Source organism: Papaver somniferum, chromosome 5 (genome assembly GCF_003573695.1).
Source record: "Papaver somniferum cultivar HN1 chromosome 5, ASM357369v1, whole genome shotgun sequence".
Taxonomy (NCBI): domain Eukaryota; kingdom Viridiplantae; phylum Streptophyta; class Magnoliopsida; order Ranunculales; family Papaveraceae; genus Papaver; species Papaver somniferum.
The window spans coordinates 200,775,163-200,800,084 of record NC_039362.1 but is presented as its reverse complement, the minus strand read 5'-3'; the positions used below and the strand labels follow the sequence as shown (position 1 = coordinate 200,800,084).

Here is a 24,922-nt window from a genome sequence, read left to right as displayed (position 1 = left end):
AGGATGTTACCGATGCTTCCATTGTACCTTATAGCACTATAAATTTGTCATCTAGCTACTTCACCAGTAAGACCACACATTAGTCGTACGAGGAACAAGATTCGTGGTCTTGATTTGGAATAAATAAATATTTGAGGATGTTACTGGAGCAAAAAAACATTCCTACATGGTGGAGACTTTAATATGGATCCAACCGATATATTGCATGGTAGATAAAAACGTAATGGAAATCTTTAATGAAAAGGTTGAAGACTTTATTAGGGAGGTCAGTGTTCATGCTTTAGTCAGTATTTTCTTCAAGTATGAAAAGATAGCCTGGCTGCTTGCTTGCTACTTTTCGATAACCAGTAACAAGTGTGTATCCAGTCGATCTTTTCATTCTATGTGTATTCACTGTGTGCTAGCATGTTGATATTACCTTTTTTTTTTTTGGTTGACCTCTGATATAGAGCATCCAACATTTATTTTTTTTGGTTTTGTTTCAGTTAGCAAATAGCATACAACAAAAGAACAAAGAAATGTTGGCAGTACATGATTCAAAACACTTCAAAATCAAAATTTACTTCGAAAATGATTTTTAAACAACTTTTGTAGCTAGCGTTCGTGGACAGTTGCGTATGTGGCGTCTAGGTGGACTGAAAACAAAACAAGTTTCTTGACTTGTTGACTTTTAGTTTTAATATATGTCTCCCACTCCCACATTCTCTTTTTCTTTTGCTTGTTATCCTCTCTCTCTTCTAAAGAAAATGCAGAAACGGGAACACAGATAGCCTCCTGAACCCATCTGCCATGATCGTCTCCTTTGGAGCACAACAACTGCTCAGTTCCGCCTTATTAACTTCTTCGGTTCTTGTTTTCTTGTTTACCTTCCTATACTAGTTCTGAGGGAAATACCATCAACATCCACAAAAATGATGTTAGCAACAAGACCTTCAACTCCAATAGCAATCTTATCGGTTACTTCGTCAACGTTAGCATAAAAGCTCAATAGTACTCCATTAGCGGATCCGATATCAGCAGACCAATGTTACTCCTCCCTGTTATGACGCTTGTCTTGTTTTTTCATTTGAAATGTTTGATTCTAGTGATTATCTAGTTAAGAATGATTGGAAAAGTAATGAATAATAACGCCCTTTGATGATTGTATTTTGATATTTTATCAGCCTTGTAACCCTTCCTATGTAAATCGGCTTTACAATATGATTCAAAATTTATGGAAAAAAAAGAAAGAATCGAAATACCAAACCTCTATTTGTTATCTAAATTTATTGGATGATCTTGTTTTATTGTTCTTCCTTTGTTCGTACGTGTTTCAGATATCTTGAATATTGATGAGGCAGTGTAATTCATTTTTGATTGTGTGGAGATCAAAATCTTTTTTTATCATCGTTGAGATCAAAAGACTGAGGTACAGGGTACCGATGAACAAGCGCATTGTGGTGTACAAGCAACTGATTAAATAAATTTTGCAAAAGGAAAGAAAAAGATAGAAAGAATAAGAAAATTAGGAGATTTTCTTAGATTTGTTTCTGATGATAATGGATGGAGATAAATAATTTCTAATTAAATAAATTAATCAATTTTAATAAATTAGAGAAGTCAACCAATTCAACATTTTCAATTCTTATTTGTTTTTTAATCCAGCTGGCTACCACATGTGAAACTAGCCAGTAAAGCTGTTCCCAAAGGCTGTCTAAATAGCACGGTTGAATTTACTTACTCCCACCTCATTAACAATTCATTATCGTAACCATGAACTAAACAAAATAAATTATATGACACGAGAGTGCTTTAAAATCAATTGAAACAAGTGCGAATGAAGAACGTGTATATCTTGTGGGAAATAGCATAATCACAATCTAGTAGTTGATTCCAATGCGACAGACAGGATTATCTTAATAAGCGAGAGATCCACCTTGGGTCCAAGGAGATCACGGATGTCATCAATTCCGTACAATATCATGGTCGGCCTCTCAAGGGAGAGTCCACATGCAATGCATGCAACATCCTTAGGGAGTCCCGTCAGGCGCAACATCTCCGGTCTGAACATGCCAGAATTTCCAACCTTTAACCATTTTTTGAAGCCTTCATGATAGCTATGAATTTCCATAATGGGTTTAGTATAGGGATTGTAAGTGGGTTTGAAACGAATGTTCATCGTATCTAGCCTTTCGAAGAAGTCGTGCAAGACTCCCGTCAAATCACCAAGAATGAGTCCTCGATCACATACAAAACATTCAATCTTAAGAGACTCTGCATAATGGGTTTGACCTAGAGATTCATTTTGGAAGACACAGTCAGTAGAAAAATATCATTTTGGTGTAAAAGGTCGACTCTGTGCAAGCTGGTACATCATACTTGCAGAAACAACAGTTGTCTGCGTGCCAAACACATGAAAGCATGCATGTTTGGTATCCAAGGCACTTCATTCATAGTCTTACGCATCAATAATTCAAGCAGAAATTCTTTAACCATGATTTTCAACTATATAAAAACCGTTCACCAACAAAACCCATAAATGAGACACGTGTTTTTCCTTGGAGAGAGGACCCACCTTTTATGTGTGTGAGCGGTTTTTACATGATTTAAATCACAATTCGTGCGTATTGATAGTGGAAAGAAAACACTTGGCTAGAACTAAGGACTGAAAAGTAGAAATTAGTTCCACAATTCTATGTTTTCGTGTGAGATTTATATCACTTAGGCTGGTTCCTATGGGGGTGCAAATCTATTGATTTGCCAGTTTTTCACCCACTATGAACCTGGCAAACAAGCAAACTAGCCTGACTAAGTGGAAAATTTGCCACTTAGCCAGGTCAGGTCAAGTGTCCACCGAGCGGTCGAGTTTCGACCGCTCGGTGTAGTCTCCACCGCCAGCGGTCAAGACTCGACCGGTCGTATCATCTCATCTAATGGTTATAATTTCTTCATCCTATAAATACGAGTTCAAATTTCATTTCAACTCATACCATTTCTTCAATCTCCATTCTTTCACTCCACAAATCCAACATGTCAGTTCGAGTTCGAGCTCGCAAACTTAACATAGTTGAAGATGAATCCATTTGCAGGCATTATGTTTTTATTATGCAAGATATAGCCAATGATGGACAACATCAACATCAAGAGATTGTATGGAGCTGCATATTTCATAGATTTCAAGAAGATACAATGAACTTCAATAATCGAGATGCAAATGGATGTTGTCAACTCTTCCGAGTAATCAGCAGGGAGGTGAAGTTGTTTGTTGCTGCACTTACTGAAGGCTATCTAAATCGACAAAATGGCCAAAACGCATTTGATGTGGAGCAACTGTGTCGGGTCGAATGGCGCAACAGAGTGAGAAAAAAATTTCAATTTGATGGTTGTTATCTTATCTTGAGGGTGTTGCCCGAATATGATCAATTTAGATTAGCTGCCCAAATATGATGCATCTTTCATTTGTATGATGTATCTATCATTTGTATCGAATTTTAATTTTAAGATATTATTAATATAAAACTAGTGCATCTTTCATTAAAAGTTTAGAATTTTGATTTACATTAAGTGCGCTCATTCATTCATCTAGATAATGACATAACTTACAATAAAGACTAAAAGTAAAAATTTGGGACCATGTTCTTCATCTTGTTTATCTTCTTCATTTCATCAAACTTCCAATCAATGCGCTGATCATGAACGGAGTTTCCATTGCTTATCTTCTTCTTTGCCTTCAAATTTTCCTTCCCTTGAACTTTTCTTTGTCTTTTCTTAGTTGGAGGTTTGATTTGGTTAATATCCAAAACTTGTAGACTTCTTTGGTTTTTACCTATTTCTTTATAACCTTCACATTAGGGGTGTAAATTCGGGAAGGCCGGGCTGCCCGGCCCAAAAACTAAGACAGGCCGGGCAGACCAGGATAAAAATTTGTGAGCCCGTGAACAAATTCAGGACGGACAGGCCAGGAAAAAGTAGATAATTTGCTACCCAAAGACCGCCCAGAGTCCGCTTTTTATACGGGCAGGCTAGATCGGGCCGGACATGCCACTATTTTTTTTATTTTTTTTTTAAGTTTAAATTTTCAAATAAACGATATTAAATTTATTTATTTTTAATACAATATCCTTTCCTTTCTGACATTGAATACCGTAAGATTGAATTAAATTAGTTACAACTGACAGAAAAAACCTCTCTCCTCTCTACAACTGCGATTTCCGGCAGAGAGAAAAAAAAATTTCCGGCATCCAAACTGCTCAGATCTTCTCAGATCTGGGCAGTACCAACGTTAATCTTCAATTAATTTTCTACGGAAAGAAACAAAGAAAGTAAATAGTAGCCCTTAGTTTAATCTTTACCATCTCCTTCGAAACCCTAAACCAAGCCGCCATGGATTTAGCAGACGTCATCGGCTAAATCCTTGTTCATCGGCCCTTCGATTTCAATTAGATTGATTGCTTGAGAATTATTTGTGATACCAACTTTTTTCCTGGAGGTTTGAATCGAATTTGCTGCTGGATGGGATATGGTCTTTTCATCTGAAATTTATCGGCTCCAATCTACTCAGATAACCTCTCTGGCCCTGGTTTTCTTCTACAATATCCTATTCTCTATTCAACCATGAGGTAATCTTCAGATTGGTACCTGTTCAATTTCATCTTCGTCGGAAAAGTAGAAGGATCGTTCTTCGGCTATTATCCGTTTACCTATTATATCATATCATGATGTTTGATCTTCTTAAGCCTCAATTCGTTGTTATCCCCAGAGTTGTTTGTTTTCAACTTCAGATTTCTTTGACCCTGTATGTCTCTCTCGCAAGCGATTTCTGATTCGCTTTGCCCTTTTCTGGATTTATGTGTAGGTAGTAAACCTGTTTAGTTTTAAAATCCGATTGATGTTTTCCTTCATAGCCTATCATGGGATAGTGAAGATCCCTTAATTCCAATTGCTTACTTCTGAACCTGTTTTTGAAAATTGAAGGCATTTCAAATCCACCAGACTAGTTTCATTTAAAAGTGTGGGTTTTGTTTTGATGGTGGTGTCTACTTAATGCCTGTGACCTTCGCTTGGTTGTTGCAAAGTTCAGTGTGGTTTTGTTTTTCAAAATTATTTATGTGTGTTTGAATGATTTTTTGATAGTTTTAATTTCGAACGATCTGGTTCTTTCATGTAGATTGTGTGTGATCTGTGTTTTTTTGTTTTCTGATCAAGTTTGTATCCTTTTGGAAGCCATTCGTTATTTGGGTTCAACCTTTTTAAGTCTCTGGCATAACAGTATTGAGCTTTAACCTATCCAATCACAAAATAGCATCATTGATTTCATGTTTCAGGATATTTTCACTTCTGCACCAATAATATCGGGATACCCAGCTAAAGGATTTTAGCACCCCTTTCCACTAGATTGTCAGTACCTATCTACAACTTCACAATTAACCTCATATAAGCATGTTTGTGTATTTGGTGAAACCTGTGGCGAACCATATACTCGCACGCATCATATTCAGCATTTTCTCATGCTGGAAAATTGTTTACTTCAATCCTGGGAAGGTATCACGTCTTCAAATTTACTTCATTCCTCAACAGCAAGCTTCAATCCAATTTGATATGCGAATTGGCTGGTGAACTGGACATTTTACTCGACAAGTTTTTCTTTTTATCAAGTTATCTGTTGTCTCTTAGTTCCTAGCTAGTTTACTTTAGTCTATAAGTCTGTAATCCCTCTTATATTTTTTCCGGGTTTTTAGTAATTGTAGTAGTTACTAGTCTAGTACCTTAGGTTAATCTATTTGAGTTTGCAATTCCTCTTATATCTACTTTTAGTTATAGTAACCTTGTAATAGCAAAATAGGACTTCTAGCACTACTCCTTCAAGAGCAGAGATTGGATTCTACTTCAAGACACAACCAAAGCTAAAAATCAAGAGCAGAGATGGATCAGATATCGTTCGGGCAGCTCATTGCAGCAACAAGATACAAAGGCCTGACTAACATCTTCAATCACCTGCGTCGAACACCGCTACCGCCAACAAAGTTCCTTTGGACACTGTCGTGTCCCCCAAAAGTACAATTTTTCTTGTCGAAAGCATTGACCGAAGGCCTTTCGACCTTTTACACCAACCACCCTCGATGCAGTTCCGAACTGAAGACCGTTATTCGGCTCCAGTATCAAGTTGACGTAGATTCATGGCTTACCAATCTTATTGTACCTGATGAATCATGGGGTATAATATACTCTTATGTAACAATTTCCTAGTAGTCTAATAAAATTCATGCTTCAAAAAAAAAGAATACCATAAGTGATAGTATTATTTTATATTTGAATTACAATGACAAATTTTTAATTTTAGTCTATAATAAATAATTAATTAGAGTACAATAAACTTTCTAATAAGAAGATATATTACCATTAATGTTTTGAAAAAGTTAATTATAAGTAAAAACAACTATATATTTTATTTTTCTTGGCACAAAATTGACAATTATAAAATTGTAACTTTTAAATCTTTTTAAGAGGATATTAAATGATTAGTGACACATAGAAGGCTTTCAAGACGGGCATCATAATTAATTGCAAAGCCCGAGACCACCCAATAAATTAATCCAGGCCAGGCCGGGTGGCCATGACGGGCCATAACAGGTTTTGGGTTACTTCGGGTACAGGCGGGCTCGGGCGGGTACAAGCAGGCCGAGTATTTTCGGGTATTATTTACACCTCTACTTCACATATTTTACTAACGGCGGCTTTAAGCACCACGTTGGAGAAATCAAGTTGGATAGCTAAGCCAAGGCGAGATTCAAACTTTGCCATTTTGAAGAATAAGATAGATAAAGATGGAAATTTTTTGTGTAAAATATTTGGTGTAATTCTTAAGTGTGAATGTCATATTGTTATAGCGGTGGGGAAAGAGCCGTTGGAGATTTAAAATCAACCGAGTCTCCATCGTTCGGTTTAGAGTCGATCGCTTTACGTTATTACCATAGTGGCGCGGCTAGTTTTCCAGGCCACCTGGCATGGCAAATGGGTGGGTTAGCCACCCCATAGGAACCAGCCTTACCTAAAAAAGATTCACCGCAAAGACGGAGGGACCTGGGTGTAAGTGGGGTATGAGGACCCACTTGTTGATTTTTTTATTTTTTATTTTTTTTTAATACTTGTTAGTTGTGGGACATATATGATTTACATCACTTACGTAAAAAAATTATTTTAATACGTAGTCATGTAATAAAAAATATGCGTGCCCACTTTATAATCAAAATCTCTCACTTATGTGCTTCCAAAAAAAAAGAGAAAGAAAAGCTCCCATTTATGAGCATTTTGCAAGGAAATAGATATTCAAATTAAAATGGTGCACGCCTTTCTTAAAATCAGATTCAGGTACTCATCAAAAGAATGCACATCAATTTATAATCAAAATCATGTGAGATTTTCTTTATATTGTAAATAAATACGCAATCAAAATGGTACATATGTATTTGTCTATAAATAAAACATATATACTGTTGATAGTATTTGTAATCAACAACCATATACCACTGTCTAAACTATATCTTGGGTTTTATGAAAGAAAAAAATCAGAAACTAGTATGCACTCTAAAGGGTGCACCCCAAATTTGAGGAAAATATGGTTTTGCTATCAATTTTTTTCTTAATTAGATATGTATACACCAATGTTTGGGAATATGTGGTGCGGGAAAAACCAGCTTTCAATAGCTACATAAATGGATATTTTCAAGTGAAAACTACAGTCACACCCATTTTCAGATTTTTCCCACTGTGAAATCCACCGACAAAAAACTTCAGGCGCGCACCCATTTCCTCGGTGAAAATTTCTTCCACACCCAGAATTTCTAAAATTGTTTGTTCGCTTATTCTTCCTCGTTTTTCTTTCATTACTCCTTTTATTCTTCTTTCCTAATATTATTTTTTTTGGATTCGAAATTAATCAGAGAAGAAATGGGTTTTGGTTAGGGTTTTGGTATGGTAATCGAATTGAGAAATTGGAGTTCAAGAAGGAATCTGAGAATGGGATCTGAACCGAGAAAAGTTTTGACTCGCATATGAGATGGGTTTCTGGTGGTTTCTGCTATTATGAAGAAATGGAAGAATTAAACAGGGTTTTGATTGCTAGAAATACATGGAACTGCAGCTGTTACGGAGGAGAAAGTGAAGCCAAGAATAAATGGCTTGAGAAATTAGAAATTAGGGATTTAGAATTTAAACCTATGAAGAGAAAAGGCAGTTGCTAAACCAGAAATTTCATCACCAACAATGACTATATCTTGCTTTTGAGTTTCGCCCACACTTGTTAATGAAGAATAAATGGGTTTTAGTCTGTCTCTGAACAACGAATTTCTTCTTGTTTTTGAATGAGGGAAATTTGATGAAGACGAGAAGAGATAACATGAGAAGATAGTGATAGCCATTGTTACTGATCAAAAATTCAGTAGTGCATGTGATAATTGAAGCCTTTGTTTTTTATTTTGTGATGGACAAAGGAAAAACCAGTGGTGGAGAAAGAAATGGTGTTCACTTCTACACAGAGAATTAGGAGTATGAATTTCGCCGGCTGCAAAAAATGTAAGTTAACCCAGATGATTTTATTCAATCAGCCCAATTATTCTCTTGGATTGTAAAACCGAGAGGCTAGAAGATGGACATGTAACTCTGCTCATTGCTAGGTGGATGTAGTGGTTGTGGTTGTTTGAAGTTGTGAACCACATACATTTTAATGCTAACTGAGTACTAGTAATGCTTATTCATAGATAGAACATGGATACTAGAGATGATCCATATGGACAAAATGCCCTTCGCTAATCGACAGATCTCAGGACGCCATATCTCTCTTGTGCACATGAGCGTTGTCATATCGACATTATTTTTCAAGTTGCTGCATTTATAAAAATGGATGCATAACCTATTATGTATCTATAAAATTTGTTGCATAACTTGTTATGCAGTCCAGAAAACGGTTGCATAACACGTTATGCAACAACTTTTTTGTCACTATTAAAACCAACAAAAACAAAGACTGCATAACTTGTCATGCACCTACAATAATATCTGCATAACATGTTATGCAGTCGCGAAAATAGATGCATAACCTGTTATGCATCTAAAAATACGGCTGCATAATGCATTATACATCGAGAAATTTGTTGCACAATCTTTTATGCATCGAGAAAATAGATGCATAATGCATCTATTTTTTATGTACGCACTAATACAATGGCTACATAAATTGTTATATAGATGCATAATTTGTTATGCAGTGGAGAAAATGGTTGCATAATTCGTTATACGTCTGCAGAATGTGTTATGCATCTTTTTTGGTGGCTGCATAATAGTTATGTATCAAGTTTTCGAAAAAATTTCCTAAAATGATGATCACTTCCGATTTTTGTGAAAAACAAAAATTTGATATTCTTGTTTGTACTCGTTGCGTAGCTCTCTTAAAAAGATTTCCAACGATATAAAATTTGTAAAATTCCAAGGCGCGGATTTTTAGATATGTTATATCCAAGTTGTGTTGCCAATTATACCCCTGATGCATAACCCGTCATGCGGATGCATAATCCGTCATGGAGACATTTTTAATAATTTCATATAATTATGGGTGTTACGAAAATAATTATGGGTGTCACGGTACCTAAAATTAATTGTGGGCCTGACAATGAAAATATTTTTTTTTTTGGGCCTACCCCTAATTTTCCTATTTTCAATGGCAGAGATTTTGTGTTTGGATAGAAGTCAGATTCACGAAAAATAAATTGTCGGAAACTGTTACAATTGACGGAAAAGAAGAAGATCTTATGTGCATTTAGGTATTAGTTAGTCAATCTTTTCTTCAGAGTAATAAACAAGTGCAATGGATATTCTTAATCAAGACAAGGTTCGGTTAATTGCAAGCCATTCGCATCCAGTAGATTACGTGCATTTTCGTGCAGTCCCCAGAGCAAACAGTGAATTATTACCCGTTGTCAACAAAACCTCGAGGATCATAACAAGCACACATCTCTCCACATGGTTCGTTTTCCTTACAAAGAATGATATTGTTTTTAATTTTGTCGACCCGATGCACAATAACGAAAAGTACCTAATGAACCTCACGGGAATGCTTGCTGGTTGGGCAACCTGTTTCCACAAGGGTGGGTGGTTGTTGATGTCAAAAGGCATGCTTACCTATTTTTTATACAATCCTTTCATGAAAGAGACCATCAGATTGCCGGACGTCCCAGAGCCTTATAATTTTTCTAGCATTTGTTTCACTTCTTTGCCAACTGCTTCAAATTGCGTAGCACTTGGTATTATACAAGCAATTGAGCTTGTGTTTCATTAGAAGGGGTACTGCGTATACTGCTATATGGAGCACTAGTCCCATACTAGATTATAATCCGAAGAAGTACGTGCCATGCTTTAACGTACCAGTTCACTACGATGGGCGTGGCTTTCAAGAGAGTTTTATAACGTAAAACTCATGGTATGCCTATTACGGTATTTGGATTGGATTTCTCCAGTATGGTCTGGGTTAAAGTTAAATGTTTGCGGAAGTATACGTAATTCAGCGGTTGCTCCGAATAGTCGGGTGGTCCGGATGGAGAACACAATATATTTCCCTAGATTGCACACTTGGTACAGGTAGATATCATTCTGTTGGGATCACACATTCTGCTCAGTTCTATGACACTATAAGTGCTGGGACTTCTCGATAGCCAGTATCAAGTGTGCAGCCAGTCGATCTTTACATACTATGTGCATTTGCTGTGTAGTAACATGTTGATATCAACTCCTTGTATGGCTTCAATTCTTAGTTTTTCCTCTTTTGTTTGCTTTCTTTTGGTTAGCACATAGCATACAACAAAAGAACAAAGAACGTGTTGGCTATACATGATTCAAAACACTTCCAAGTTAAAATTTACTTACTCCCACTTCAGTAACAATTCATTATGATAACCATGAACTAAACAATATAACACAAAGGTGCTTTAAACTCAATTGAAACAAGTGCAAATGAAGAATGTGTATATCTCGGGGGAAATAGCAGAAGCATAATCTAGTAGTTGATTCCAATGCGACAAATAGGTTTTCTCTTGATAAGCCAGAGATCCACCTTGGGTCCAAGGAGATCACGGATGTCATCAATTCCGTACAGTATCATGGTCGGTCTCTCGAGGGAGAGAGTCCCCATGCAATGCATGCAACATCCTCGGGGAGTCCCATCGGACGCAACATCTCCGGTGTGAACATGCCAGAATTTCCAACCTCTGCCCATTTCTTGAACCCTTCGTGATAGCTATGAATTTCCACACTGGGTTCGGTATAAGGATTTTAAGTGGGTTGGAAACGAATTTTTTTCATACCCATGCTTTCGAAGAAATCGCTCAAGACTCCCATCAAATCACCAAGAGTGAGCCCTCGATCACACACCAGACCTTCAATCTGATGGAACTCTGCAAGATGGGTTCGATCAAGAGATTCATTTCTGAAGACACGATCAATAGAAAAGTACCTTTTTGGTGTAAAAGTTCGACTCTGTGCAAGCTGGTACAGCATTCTTGCAGAAACAGCAGTTGTCTGCGTTCGGAGCACATTTTTATTTGCTTCCTCTCGCTCCCAGTCCCAGACATATCCATATCCTTTGGATCCATAACCCCCAGACTCATGCATTTTTTTAACCTCATCAACATAATCTTCCGGGAGACTCACCGTAGTAGACGGCCTGTTAAGAAAGAAAGTATCGTGTGCATCACGAGCAGGATGTTACTGCGGTTGGAAAGTTGAGTCGAAATTCCAGAAGCTGCTCTCTACATAATTGTTTGTAGGCATCTCCTCAAAATCCATTTCAATGAACATATTTCGGAATTGCTCTCGCACCTTCAGTAAAGGGTGAAAGTGTCCACCGTCTAGAGTCACTTTCGCATTCAAGTTATACTCCTTAAACTTCAGATTCTCCCAGTCCCCCTTCAGAAGATGTTCACGAGTTAAATCTGTCACAAGTTTCTTTCGTTCAAGTGCAAACTGAGATCCTTTGCTTACGGAAGAGAACCCGGTTCCTTTCACTGATGCAATCAGCTTTCTCTTCTTCAGCATATCAATATCTGCAGGTTCCGCAGAACGTCCCTGATCATCTTTAATTTGTAGAATCAAATCTTTTAACTTTATCATCCACATGTTCATTCTTTCTGCGCAACACCTTCTCCGTCCCCGTGATTTCGAGCCATTTGTTTTTTAAGGCAGCCGAACTACCGATTCTGAAGAACTCAGGGCCGAACTTTTTCTTAAGTTCTACAAGGGAGATTCCTTCTGGTGGAACAGCTGAGAAGATTCGAGCTTCAGGTGAACCTACAGAATATGATTTACCTTCTTTAGTGAGAAACCAACTCTCCTTAGTATCCTTAACAGCAACAACAAGTTGACAACCATGAAGACTCTGGATGGCACTAACGATCTCATCATGATCTATCCCAACAGATGTTGCGAACTTTTCAGAATCTACGATTTCTCCATTCGGGTTTAGATATTCCAGAATGGCTTTTTCCGCTTTTTCCGCCATTCTAGAACCGTGCCTCTCAGAATTTAAACAATGCTTAAACCAAAGGTTATGACTCTATTTATAGGATTAGAATCTTCATAAAAGAGAAGTCCTAATTGAGAACAGATTCTAAGATTCGTAAAAACGAGCCAACATCTAATACTTCCATGTGCTATTTATGTACTTCGTAATATGTCTATGGTCGGTTTCCTAATTTGTCTTAAGAATCTAACTTGAGGAACAAGTTTTCTTGGCTCTTAAGTTTCTCGCTAGATAAGACTTGCATGCAGTCGGCTTTAATGCTTCACGTCTTACGAATGCTCATTTAATTAATTGCTTTGTAAGATGAACCAATCCTATTCTGCTATTTCTAATGAGATTAAACGCAACAAAAAAATTATTGTACGTAAATTGATTATCGGGTGGAAAGAAGAAGAAAAAATGGTGGTGCGACGATCATAAAGGGTATGGCTTATCTTTACAGTTGCTTCATACAAAAATACAATTAATATAGTTTCAACTTTCTCGAGTAAAAAAATTTTAGGGGTTACTACCAACATTATTTGTTGGAGAACCAATTCCAACCTGCAGCCAAGAAAATGTACCACCAGCACCACCACCACCACCAATATGCATGTCTTTTAGTTCACTTAGTTTTGCTAGTTTCAATTTATTGCCATCTTCAGCTGCATCCACATCTTTATCTTGAGCATTGCTATTATTATTAACCAGGGTAGTAGCACAATTGTTACTGCTGTACTTGTTGTTGTCGTCGTCGCTGCTTTGTATCCATGGTTGTAAGTACATGTCTGTGGACATTTCAAAGCTTAACCGAGGCCTACTTTCTCCGCGAGTTCCAATAATGTTATATTCATCAATAGGTGCTGGTAAGTTAAGATCAAGAGTAGGTTCATTTGAGCTTATGAATCTAGTGGGTTGTGTTTGAAGGTGATGGTGATTGTAAATTTGGAACTGATGAGGATGGAGCTTATTAATTATAGACGACGTTTCTGTAGAACTCGACGAGTTAAGCCAATGACACCTTTTATGACCTCCTAAAGCCTGTCCAGAAGAGAAAATCCGATGACATATAGAGCATTCATGAACTTTAGATTTTTTCTTGTAAGAAAAAGGTTGATGGTTATAGTTTTGGTCCAATGAGTTCACGAGTGGTTGCGTAGTCGACTTCGTGGGTACGTTGAAATCTTCATTTGTGATCACATCTTCTTCCATAACCACGCTCTCATCAAGAACATTGTCGATTTTGGATGCAAAACAACCTTTTACCTTCTTATGACTCGCTCTATGTCCTCCTAATGCTTGGTGGGAACTGAAAACTTTCTTGCAAGCCTTGCACTCAAACATACCTTTAATATTAGTAAATGAAACATTCTTGCCAGATTTTTGATCAAAATTGGATACTCTATTGTAATTATTATTAGTATTAGTATTGAAGGTTATGGCACGAGTAGTACCGCCGCCGCCTAAAAATGCCACCGGTTTTCGTCTTTCCTCATCCTCCCTAATAGCCGATGCGCAAGATTCCTCCGTCTCTGCCACAATTGCCAATGGCTCAACAATTTTTTCATGAGCAGCATTTGATAGCATTACTAGACAATTTGCAAGGTCTTCTTCTTCGGTTGATGGACAATGAGAGGGTATGTATGGCGAATTGCCCACCAATTTATTATTAACAACTGATCTCCTAGTTCTCTTACCTTTCGACCACCCATACCCTCTTGGTGTTATCCCGTCTTCGGCGTCTATATCTTCGTCGTCTGACCCCCTCGATGATACAAGAGACTCGGCGTCAGCCGAACTACATTTCCCATGCTCAAGGAACGATTTCCATGACAAGAATTCTTTACCGCAGTTCTCACAAGTTCTACAATTCTTGTGCTGGTTTGTATTAGTCCTTAATGCATACATGCGTTTATTTTTACCTTCTATCCTCTCCTCCCAATCACTTTCTACGTCTTCGTCCTCCTCTTCATCTTCTTCGTCTTCGATGTTTCCATGATCTTCTCCAATTCCATGAGCTCTCATATGGCCTCCTAAAGCTCTTCCACACCCAAATCCCTTCTTGCATACCTTGCAATGATGCTTGAAAACTGGTTGTTGTTGTTGATGATGATGATCCACAATAGTGGTCATAGAATATATATGTACGTGTAGATATGAAATTTATATATACTTACAATAAAAGAAGAAAAAGGAAAGGAAAGAAAGAACAAGAACGAAAGAGAGAAAAGAAACGGGAAGAGATGTGTTCTTATAATAGTTGATGTTGTTAGTCTCATTCCAAGTTTCTTGGATTGTTTAAGGTCTGAAAATGGTGTCTGTTGTTGAATGCAAAGGAAACTGAAGTCATGACAAGTGGAAATAAGTGTAAGGGTGAGAGACCTTTTCGATTAACAAACTGAAGGAAAAATCACTATAGATAGACAATTCTTGATGATCTAGATGCGGTTGTACTAAATAGTAGTGAGACTAATGAGTTAAATTTAGCAAGTTCAAGTTATTTTATTATTATTATTAGGTAATGGTAGATGCACAATGATCAGGAGAAGCAAAAAGGCTAATAAATCTAAATTTGTGGCGTGATCATAATTTACAATCTTCAAGTATACCGTTCAGAGCCAAATTGACCCATAATCCATAAGGGGAACTTAGGCGCACGCCCAAAAAAAAAAAAAATTCTTACCGCCAGGACCATAATTAATTTCTGATACAATCGCACCCATAATTATTTAAAAATATTTAAAACGTACTGAAAGACTCTATTACCCTTCATCGTTTTTGGGCATAATTTTTTTTCTTCTCTGTCGGTTTCTTTCCCTATTCCTCCATTAATCTCTGTAACGGATCTGCAAAGATTTTTTCTCCATCATTTAAAGAAATAAATCATTTAAAATCGATGATTCAAAGAAGTAAATCATTTTTGACTAACCCCTAGAATACATTTCAACAAAAATGGATGAAACAGACGAAGAAGAAAAAATCAAGTAGAAGAAACAGAAAAAAAGTTATGCAGCTAAATTTTCCCTTATATTGTCTTATGCACTAAACAAAATGATGCAGAAGACATTATGCACGTGCATAAAAATCCATAAATCAGAAAAGTGAAAAAGGTAATGCATAAGACAATATGCAGCTAAAACAAAATAATGCATAATGTCTTATGCATCTAAAAAAACTGATGCATAACCAGAAAAAGTGAGAAAAGTAATGCATAAGACATTATGCAGCTAAAACAAAATAATGCATAATGTCTTATGCATCTAAAAAAAACTGATGCATAACCAGAAAAGTGAAAAAAAGTAATGCATAAGACATTATGCAGCTAAAACGAAATAATGCATAATGTCTTATGCATCTAAACAAAACTGATGCATAACCAGAAAAATGAAAAAAGTAATGCATAAGACATTATGCAGCTAAAACAAAAATAATGCATAATGTTTTATGCAGAAATAATAATGGCATAATGTCTTATGCACTAAACAAAATGATACAGAAGACATTATGCACGTGCATAAAAATACATAAATCAGAAAAGTGAAAAAAGTAATGCATAAGACAATATGCAGCTAAAACAAAATAATGCATAATGTCTTATGCATCTAAAAAAAACTGATGCATAACCAGAAAAGTGAGAAAAGTAATGCATAAGACATTATGCAGCTAAAACAAAATAATGCATAATGTCTTATGCATCTAAAAAAAACTGATGCATAACCAGAAAAGTGAAAAAAAGTAATGCATAAGACATTATGCAGCTAAAACAAAAATAATGCATAATGTATTATGCATCTAAAAAAAACTGATGCATAACCAGAAAAGTGAAAAAGTAATGCATAAGACATTATGCAGCTAAAACAAAATAGTGCATAATGTCTTATGCATCTAAACAAAACTGATGCATAACCAGAAAAGTGAAAAAGTAATGCATAAGACATTATGCAGCTAAAATAAAATAATGCATAATGTTTTATGCATCTAAACAAAACTGATGTTATGCATAAGACATTATGCATAACATCTTTAATTCAAATCTAATCATAAATTTCCGATTGAGATCAAAAACATGGAGACAAATAAGGTATGAAAATTTCCAATTCAGTTGATATCGAAATACTGCAACACACTTCTTACCCTTTTCAACTTCAATTTTAATTTCTTTTTACTTCTCGAATAATCAAAGACAACAGAAACCCAAAATCCCGAGATTTAAACCGCAGATTTTAAAACAGAAACCCTAGTTTTATTGAGAAGATTATTCAGAAAAGGATTTGTGAAAAGATTTGACAAAGGGAAAAATCTGAATGTTAAAAACGAAGAATCGGAGTTCACCATTGTTTTCTTCTCTCTTCTCTATGTTCGTCGCTCGAAGAAAAGGGTAGTTTGGCCTTTTAAAAACTGAGAAGCAGAATTTCATAAATTATGGGTCTGCTACAAATTTTTGACGGGAAAATGGGTGCGCGCCTGAACTTTTCTGTCCGTGGGTTTGACTGTGGAAAAATCTGGGAGAATGGGTCTCCCTGTAGTTTTCACAATCCATAATCAACTTCATGGCCCAAAATTTCTAATAGAACCCAGTATATATCTGGAAACCCAAAATCACCGTGTAGGTCCAAAACTGCCACCTTAAGTTTGTAAGACCAACTCTAGTGGGGGTGGAAAAATAAGCAAATTTGCCCATATTCCCAACCTGCATAGTGCAGGCAAATGGTTAATGGATGGACAAAGACTCAAATATGAGAGTATGCTCATTCGGTCTCAAGTTGAGTCGATCGACTCAGTTTGAGACGATCAGACAAGGTAAAGACGAGTCTCGGCTCCACGACCATCGTTTCAAGTTGAGCCAATCATCCTTTCTACAATCTCACTTTATTTTCTCATTAATCTCACTCTGATCAAGAAAAGTGCTTCCCAGAATTCGCCCTCCTAAGTTTACTCAAGAAGAGTATTCAGTTATTTATAGAGCTTATGTTTTTCAAACAGGAAAAATATATGTAGTGATCAAGTTGCAATATTCGCAGAAGAAACGGTGACCCGAAAATGCGTAATGCATCGGAATTGTCGAATCGTTCTCAAACAATTATCCATGAAACCACGTAATTCCTAAGTCATATAATGCACACTAACCGCCATTGATTGAACGGGGAAACTGTTGATGAAGTGGTACAAACAACTCTAGCGATATGGCAGGTATCTAATAGCAAAATTTTCGTTTGTGAAACTTGTTTCAATGTTCTTAAAAATCGATCTTCACAAGTTCGACCCATTTCGCGTCCTGGTTGCTGCTCCACAAGATAGTCACTGAATGAGGACTATAGTTTTCTTTAATCCAATGTAGTTTGATTTAATCAACACAAAATATTTATGATATGTAGTTTGCTTTAATCCAATGTAGATACATGAACAACCTACTTTTGGATACTTAGAATTCATCCAAAGGAATTGCATCAAATTGTGGTTATCTATTAAACATCACTTTTTACTTCCATATATAGTTTGTTTTTTTTAAACTAGGCATAGGCCTGTCCTACCCCCTGACAGCGTAGCCACCGGCTTACTCTCCCTGAGCAAACTCGATCCCCTTTCCCATAGTAAGTTAGTATTAATTACACGAGATCTCCAATGTTTGAGTGGAGACTCGAACTGCTGACCTCTTACTTGAGAGAATGGTTTAGATTTTGTTTTCTTTGCGTTTAAAAATATACTTGGTTTTGGCATGAGAATGTTTTCGGTAGGTTGTGTTTCACTTGTGTGTTAATAAAAAAAATATAGTAGTGATAATTTTAAAAATATTTTCGTTATATAGCCGTTAATTTTCAAATTTTGGTTTTTATAAATATTATCGTTATATTATAGTTAATCTTAAAATTTATCCGTTATAAATATCCCCACTATCCGACCACTCTTTTTGAATTCTCAATAAATAATCCATATTTCACTGCGTTAATCGAATGTATGGTGATGTTAGTACCAATTAATTAAAGATGGAAATCCAATTTTTACTGTCGAAATATCTTCAAATTAATATTATTGGCTCATTTTTTTTTACAAGATATAAACTTACACAATAAAAAGATAAATGATGAATTTAATAAAAACCTCGGAAAATTTTCTAACCTCCTGATTATCTTTTATCTTCATTTGAAGTAATTTCCATTCAATGTGTTTTTGAATGGTTATTCCTTGGTTCTTGTAACTTCGGTTGATAACTTCAAAACTTAAGCTCTTTTTGCCTTTTAGTATAGCATTTTGCTGGACTAATTAACTTCTGAAACTTGCACTACTCTTCTCCTTTTATTATTTTAATTTATTTTTAAAAAAATTAGCTTATATCTTATTAACATTAGCTTCAAATTTGGATTCACAAAAAAATGTAATAGCTTTTTAAGGCATTTCAATCTAGGAAATTAAAATACTATAATAAAAATTATGCATGTCTGAATCACAGTGGTCGTTAGACAGTTATGGGTGACATGAACTTTTTATTTGATAAAAAAGAAAAATTTGGAGGTGTTCCAGAATCAGCCGGATGAGTTTGTTAATTTGGTTGATAATTATGCCTTTATAACATCCATTCTTCTGATAACCCTTATACCTTATCAAAGATAAGGAAATGAGTTAATTCAAGAAAGACTGGATAGAACTTTAGCAAACTCTAGTTGGTTTAATCTGTTTCATCTTTCTCATGTGTATCACCTTATTGTTTTTAGTGTTGACCATGTGGACCAAATTCCTTAATAATGCCAAGGACTTTAATCTCACAAGGAAACCTTTTAGGTTTAATAAAAAAAAATACTTTCTTAGGGATACTTCCTGTAGAAACATTGTTGTTGGTAACGGGTGTATTGACATAAACAACAATACTGCTTTTAAACATTGTAATTTCCCTGGCTCTGTGAAACATGGTTTATTAGGTATCTTAAATATCATATTTATCAGATCAAAAGTCTTCCCAATTCTTGTTAGTAATACTAGTAGACTTGTGGTACTCGAGGAGAAATTGAAATATTGTGTGATGTGGAATACGATTATTGGGGCCAGAGAGGTCAAGATGATATGTTTACTTTTGATCAAAAAAATACTAGATATTTTCATGATAGGACGACCCACAACAGACTTAGAAAAACCCAAATTAAAAATTTACAAAATAGTTTAGGTATTTTTCACACATAGAGGAATGAAATTATTAGTTATCTCCAAGATCGTATCACTAGTATATGTAGATCTACTAGACCATTTATATCTCAATATTTCATGAGTGATATCCTACCATGTATTACTGCAGAGGATAATACCTCCTTGGTAAGTATAGTCACTATTAGAGCATTGCTCGGTTGACCCACCAAGCGTTGGTATGTCAAGTTTGGTTGTCATATTTTAGTGAATCAAAACTCATATTTAAGATTCGCTTGATTTTGTACTAGAGTTATACTTCGTATAGGTTAGCTTGAAAGCATTAGAATATGAGACATTACAAGTATTGTGAATTCTTGAAGATGTGAAGAAGTACAGATCTACAACAACAACAACCATCCTTACACTTGAGGTTAGTGATATTTGACTTGAACTGTTTCACTCCCTAACGTATCTTTCAAGTCGTGCATATTGAAAACATAACTGCGAAGCATGTTGAACTCTAGATAGACATAGTATTAAGGAATATAATACGAGGTTTATTGCTTAACCATTAAACTTTGTAGATAAGACATCGCCATAATCAGTTGAATGCTATTGTGATTATGTATGGGTATAAGGTGAGGATTTCATCCTAGGGAACAATCCTTGCATGTGTTCTAAGGAAGTAAGTTCATAAACTTGTTTTGTGAACCGAAAAGGAAATTGTCGGGCGTTATTGGTTTTGTTATTCATTGCATATCTTATGAACAACCAATATGTGTGATAGAGTAGAACCGCTCATAACTTGTTGTTTTCTTGGTAGAACTAATTCACAATGGCCTGACTTTTGTATTGGTAGAACTTTTATTAGTAAAACTAATCTTAAGTAATCACCTTGGTATCATCGGATATTGACTGCCATGGGAAGAGGGGAACCGATCCTTGTAAGGGGTGAAGGGAACCGATCCTAGTAAGGGGAACCGATCCTTGTAAGGGTGAATGGGAACCGATCCCAGTAAGGGTGCAGTGCAAAGAGGGAACCGATCCTTGTATGGGGTGCAACACGTTTACAGAAGAAAGGGGAACCGATCCTGTGAAGAGGTGCAACACATATGAGTTAGATACCATATATATATGGGGAACCGATCCTAGTACCTAGTCAACCATATCTTTGATAAGCTAGTGTGACTATGATTAGTACTCACATGAAGGTGGAACCGAAACTTGTTTTGGTAGAACCGCAAACCCATGATTGTGATTGAATTCTTGATTTGATCAATCACATAGTTCTTGAAAGTCAGATGAACCAATTCTAAACTTGTTTGTAAGTGTGGCAAATCGGTTTCAAGATTGTAAGTGTGAAAGAGAACTTACAAAGTAAAGATGTCGACAAACTTTGAACACGTGCTGAATGCGTATTTCTATAATTGTTCAAACATATTCCTTAAAGGCTAAATGGAAGAGAGTTTCCCAGAATCGAAACATAAATAAGTTAAGAATCTTTTAATTAAGGTTATTAATTTATCTTGGAAGGAAACATATGGAATTGGTAACGTGCATTTACTAATTATATTTTCCAAGAAATTTCGATTGTTATTTTTGCACAGAGCATTTCCAGGAATTATGAAAATTGAATCTGTGCATTAATGAATATCTTGAGTATATTTTCGGTTTTGGAAATTCCTTGGTGTCCAAACTTCCAAGTCTATAAATACCGAAGTTTGCCTCTACTAGCAAACTAATCCTTCATAACAATTTGACTTCCTCTTTTGTCATTGTTACTGGTGTAGCCGCCTATCGTAGAGGAGAGTAATATAATTAGGTGAAATATCTTACGGTCGCTCGTTTTAAAGTCTTCTTTGGGATTGAGAAGCTCTAGCGCGACCCGTTGGTGGGAAACTAGATAATTGCGGTTTATCTTTGTTTTCGATTGATTTGATTGACTAATGGTGGTTGAAATCTGTTTGCACCTAGTTATTTATGCTTGAGAATCTTCTCTTCTAATATAAGATTCACTCAAACTAGTACAAAGTTTCGACAGGGATCTTTAGACTGTTTGTAGTTCTAAAGACGATCTTGTGATAATCCATTGTTAACAAACTTCATTTTGTGCGTGATTGATCACAAGTGATTCAAGTGATTGTGTGCAGCTGTTTATTGAAGATCAAAGACGATTTGAAGACAAAGAAGATATTGAAGATCTGACTTGGGTTTATAATCTTTGGTGTGCGTAATACTTGTTTGGGAAAAGAAGATCCAATTAATAATCAATTTATCCTTGTGGTAGATTGGATTGATTGATTGAAGTAGATCGGCATCAACACGGTTCCTTTGGATTAAAGGTTTTGTTGGCTTAATCTTAATTGATTACCTTCGGGTGATTAAACATAAGATAGATCTAGACCTGACGAAGGAGTTTATTCTAAGATAAATGGAAGAGCCTTTGTCCGACTCATATCAAGTAAACACACTTTGTCGTTGTATTGTCTCGATCACGTATCCATAGACGATCACATATAGTGTGAACCGATTAGTTGTATTGTCTCGATCCCGTATCCATAGACAATCACTTTCGGAGAAAGGACTTATATGTAGGAAAAGTTTTGGTTTGAGGTATATTTGGGTACCCTCGCCTTTTCAATTGGTATCAGAGCAGGCAAACACGAAAAGATCTAACAATCTGTGTTTGGTGCGATCCAACCTATAAGAATGAACTCGAGTTCTCACGAATCGACTTCAATTAACGTGCCGTCTAGATTTGACGGAACAAACTATCTATGGTGGAAATCTTCTATGATATATTTTCTTCAATCACGAGACTTTAATACTTGGCGATTAGTCGCCGATGGTTATACTCTTCCAAAGAGAGAAAATTCAGAAACTGAGCTTATACTCTTATCAGAATTTTCAAGCGAAGAAAAGGCATTGGCAAAGAAGAATTCAGATGGTTTGAATGTTATTATTCATGCTTTAAGTCGATACTTGCAACATCATGTGTCTACATGTCAAACTTCGAAAGAAGCTTGGGATAATCTTCAGATCGTATTCGAATGTAACTCTTCTGAGAAAGAAGCTAGACTTCAAACCCTCACCTCTGAGTGGGAAAGCCTTCGAATGGATGACAACGACACCTTTGAGGAGTTTCACATCAAACTCTTTGAGATAACTAATGCCTCTTTCTCATTAGGAAAGACTAATTCTGAAAAGGATATAGTATGCAAGATTCTCATATCGTTGATGTTAGAGCATAGCTCGGTCGAACTCGCATGCGTTTCTATATCAAGCATGTTTGTCAATGTTAGTGATCAAAACTATAAGTCTTGATTTCTAGCCTATTAGCTAAGTCTCGGACTAGGATAGGAAAAGTGTAGTTGAACTCAAGGACTTCATGGCGATTCAACGACAACGACGAATATCTACACCAAGGAAACGTGGAACTTTATCAACAAAAAGTTATGTGAAGACTTGAACTTATCTATCACTCAAAAGTCTATCTATTCTATCTCGTAATTCTTATGAGACAAAAGTCGTATGATATATAGACTAGATCAAACTCATTTCATATTTCGAGCTGAGTATTCAATGTTTATCTTTTTCTCGAAATTCATGTGTTGGTAAAGCATCTCGCTTTGATCAGGTTTATCTTCATCTTTCAATCATATTTGAGAATTGCTTTGACGTGAATACGATATGTGAATAACGGTTGGGATAGCGTCCTCTGAGAATGTCACAATGATTGAAATGAGAGTTTAGATTACATAAACATGTATTCCTTGATCCGAAGTTTTCGAACTTTGTTGAGCAAAAAGAATCGGGTGGATTGTGGAATTGGCTTGCCAAGTCCGCGAACTGACGGAAGTTTTCGAACCGAAAATTTCTGCTAGGTTTTTCCACTAACTCGTTTGTGTGCTTAGTCCGCGAACTGGCGGAAGTTCTTGAACCGAGAATTTCTACTGAGTTTGGAAAACTCAACCGATTAAACTTAAGTTCGCGAACTTGTTTGTGAACTTAAGGGGTTATGATCTAAAGATGTGCTCTGAACATATATATTAAATTACTAAGGAATGCTTTATGCAAACCGTGTCTATAATGTTCATTGAGTCGATTCAATCGAATCGAATCATCTTAATTCAATTGTGTCTTGTGTAGTTACATAAGATCTCATAGAAATTGAGAGACTTTGTAACTAGTTCGTTTCAGTCAAGTGAACTAGTTATGATGAATGAGGAACCAGGTCAATATGAGAAGCTCATATGGTTTCCTTTTGGTTACTATGTTGAACCAACATTAGTGTACACGTTTGGGCCGGTTTTCACGAACATGGAAAACATTTGTCACAAGTGTGTTTGACAAGCTATGTCTTTCAATATAACGGTTGAGAGATACTGGCTTGAATCTAAATCAGGTTTCATCTAACGGTGAATATGGATTGCTTTGTAACTAAGGCAAAACCCTAATTTGAAAGGCTATATATAGGAAATATCTAGCTAGAGCAAAACTTAATCCCCACACACATTTCTTGTGTGATACTAGTGCGCTCGCTAGAGTCGATCTCCATTAACCCTTGAGATTCATCTCTAAATTTGGGTTGACGACTTAAAGACTTCATTGGGATTGTGAAGCCAGGCCGATACCACTTTTATCGTAGTTGTATGATCTGATCTTACTTTTCTATCGTACGAGTACAATCGATTGATTTAATTGAGAACGTTCGAGTTCTTCGATAGGTAAGATAAAGAAGTCACGAACATCTTCGTCACACTGTTCGTGATTCCTCGATATTCTTCTTGTGTATTCAGGAATTGAGTATTGAGAGGTGATTGATTTATCTAGGCTGTTCTTCAGGAATATAACACCGGATTAATCAATTGGTTCATGTGCTACCTTGATCATATAAAAAAACGGAACAAAACTAGGGTTTATCTGTAGGAGACAGATTTATCCTTTGATGGACTTTTCTGTGTGATACAAATTTTTTTATTTATCAAAGCCTGTGATTTTGGGTCGTATCAACTCTTTGTTGTGGGTGAGATCAGTAAAGGGAATCAAGTACGTTGTATCCTGCTGGGATCAGAGGCGTAGGGGTGAAACTGTACCTTGTATCAGTGGGAGACTGATAGGGGTTCAACTATAGTCCAGTCTGAAGTTAATTTGTAGTAGGCTAGTGTCTGTAGCAGCTTAATACAGTGTGTATCTAATCTGGACTAGGTCCCGGGGTTTTTCTGCATTTGCGGTTTCCTCGTTAACAAAACTCTGGTGTCTGTGTTATTTCGTTTTCGCATT

At 36.2% G+C, this 24,922-nt stretch overlaps 1 protein-coding gene, 1 long non-coding RNA gene and 2 pseudogenes across 2 annotated transcripts; 1 reads left to right on the top strand and 3 right to left on the bottom strand.

Moving 5' to 3' along the window:
* Nucleotides 1-1,859: 1,859 nt before the first annotated feature.
* On the bottom strand, nucleotides 1,860-2,475 carry LOC113280562 (annotated as a pseudogene).
* A 1,655-nt stretch (nucleotides 2,476-4,130) lies between these two features.
* LOC113284286 lies at nucleotides 4,131-6,257 on the top strand. The gene is made up of 2 exons (XR_003328070.1): nucleotides 4,131-4,598; nucleotides 5,304-6,257. It is a non-coding gene; the product is annotated as an uncharacterized LOC113284286 (long non-coding RNA).
* Nucleotides 6,258-10,963: 4,706 nt separating this feature from the next.
* Nucleotides 10,964-12,551, bottom strand: LOC113284285 (annotated as a pseudogene).
* Nucleotides 12,552-12,888: 337 nt separating this feature from the next.
* Nucleotides 12,889-14,801, bottom strand: LOC113284284 (zinc finger protein ZAT4-like). The gene has a single exon (XM_026533716.1). The coding sequence runs from the start codon at nucleotides 14,654-14,656 to the stop codon at nucleotides 13,043-13,045; it is 1,614 nt and encodes a 537-aa protein (XP_026389501.1). The 5' UTR covers nucleotides 14,657-14,801; the 3' UTR covers nucleotides 12,889-13,042.
* Between the last annotated feature and the right edge of the window lie 10,121 nt (nucleotides 14,802-24,922).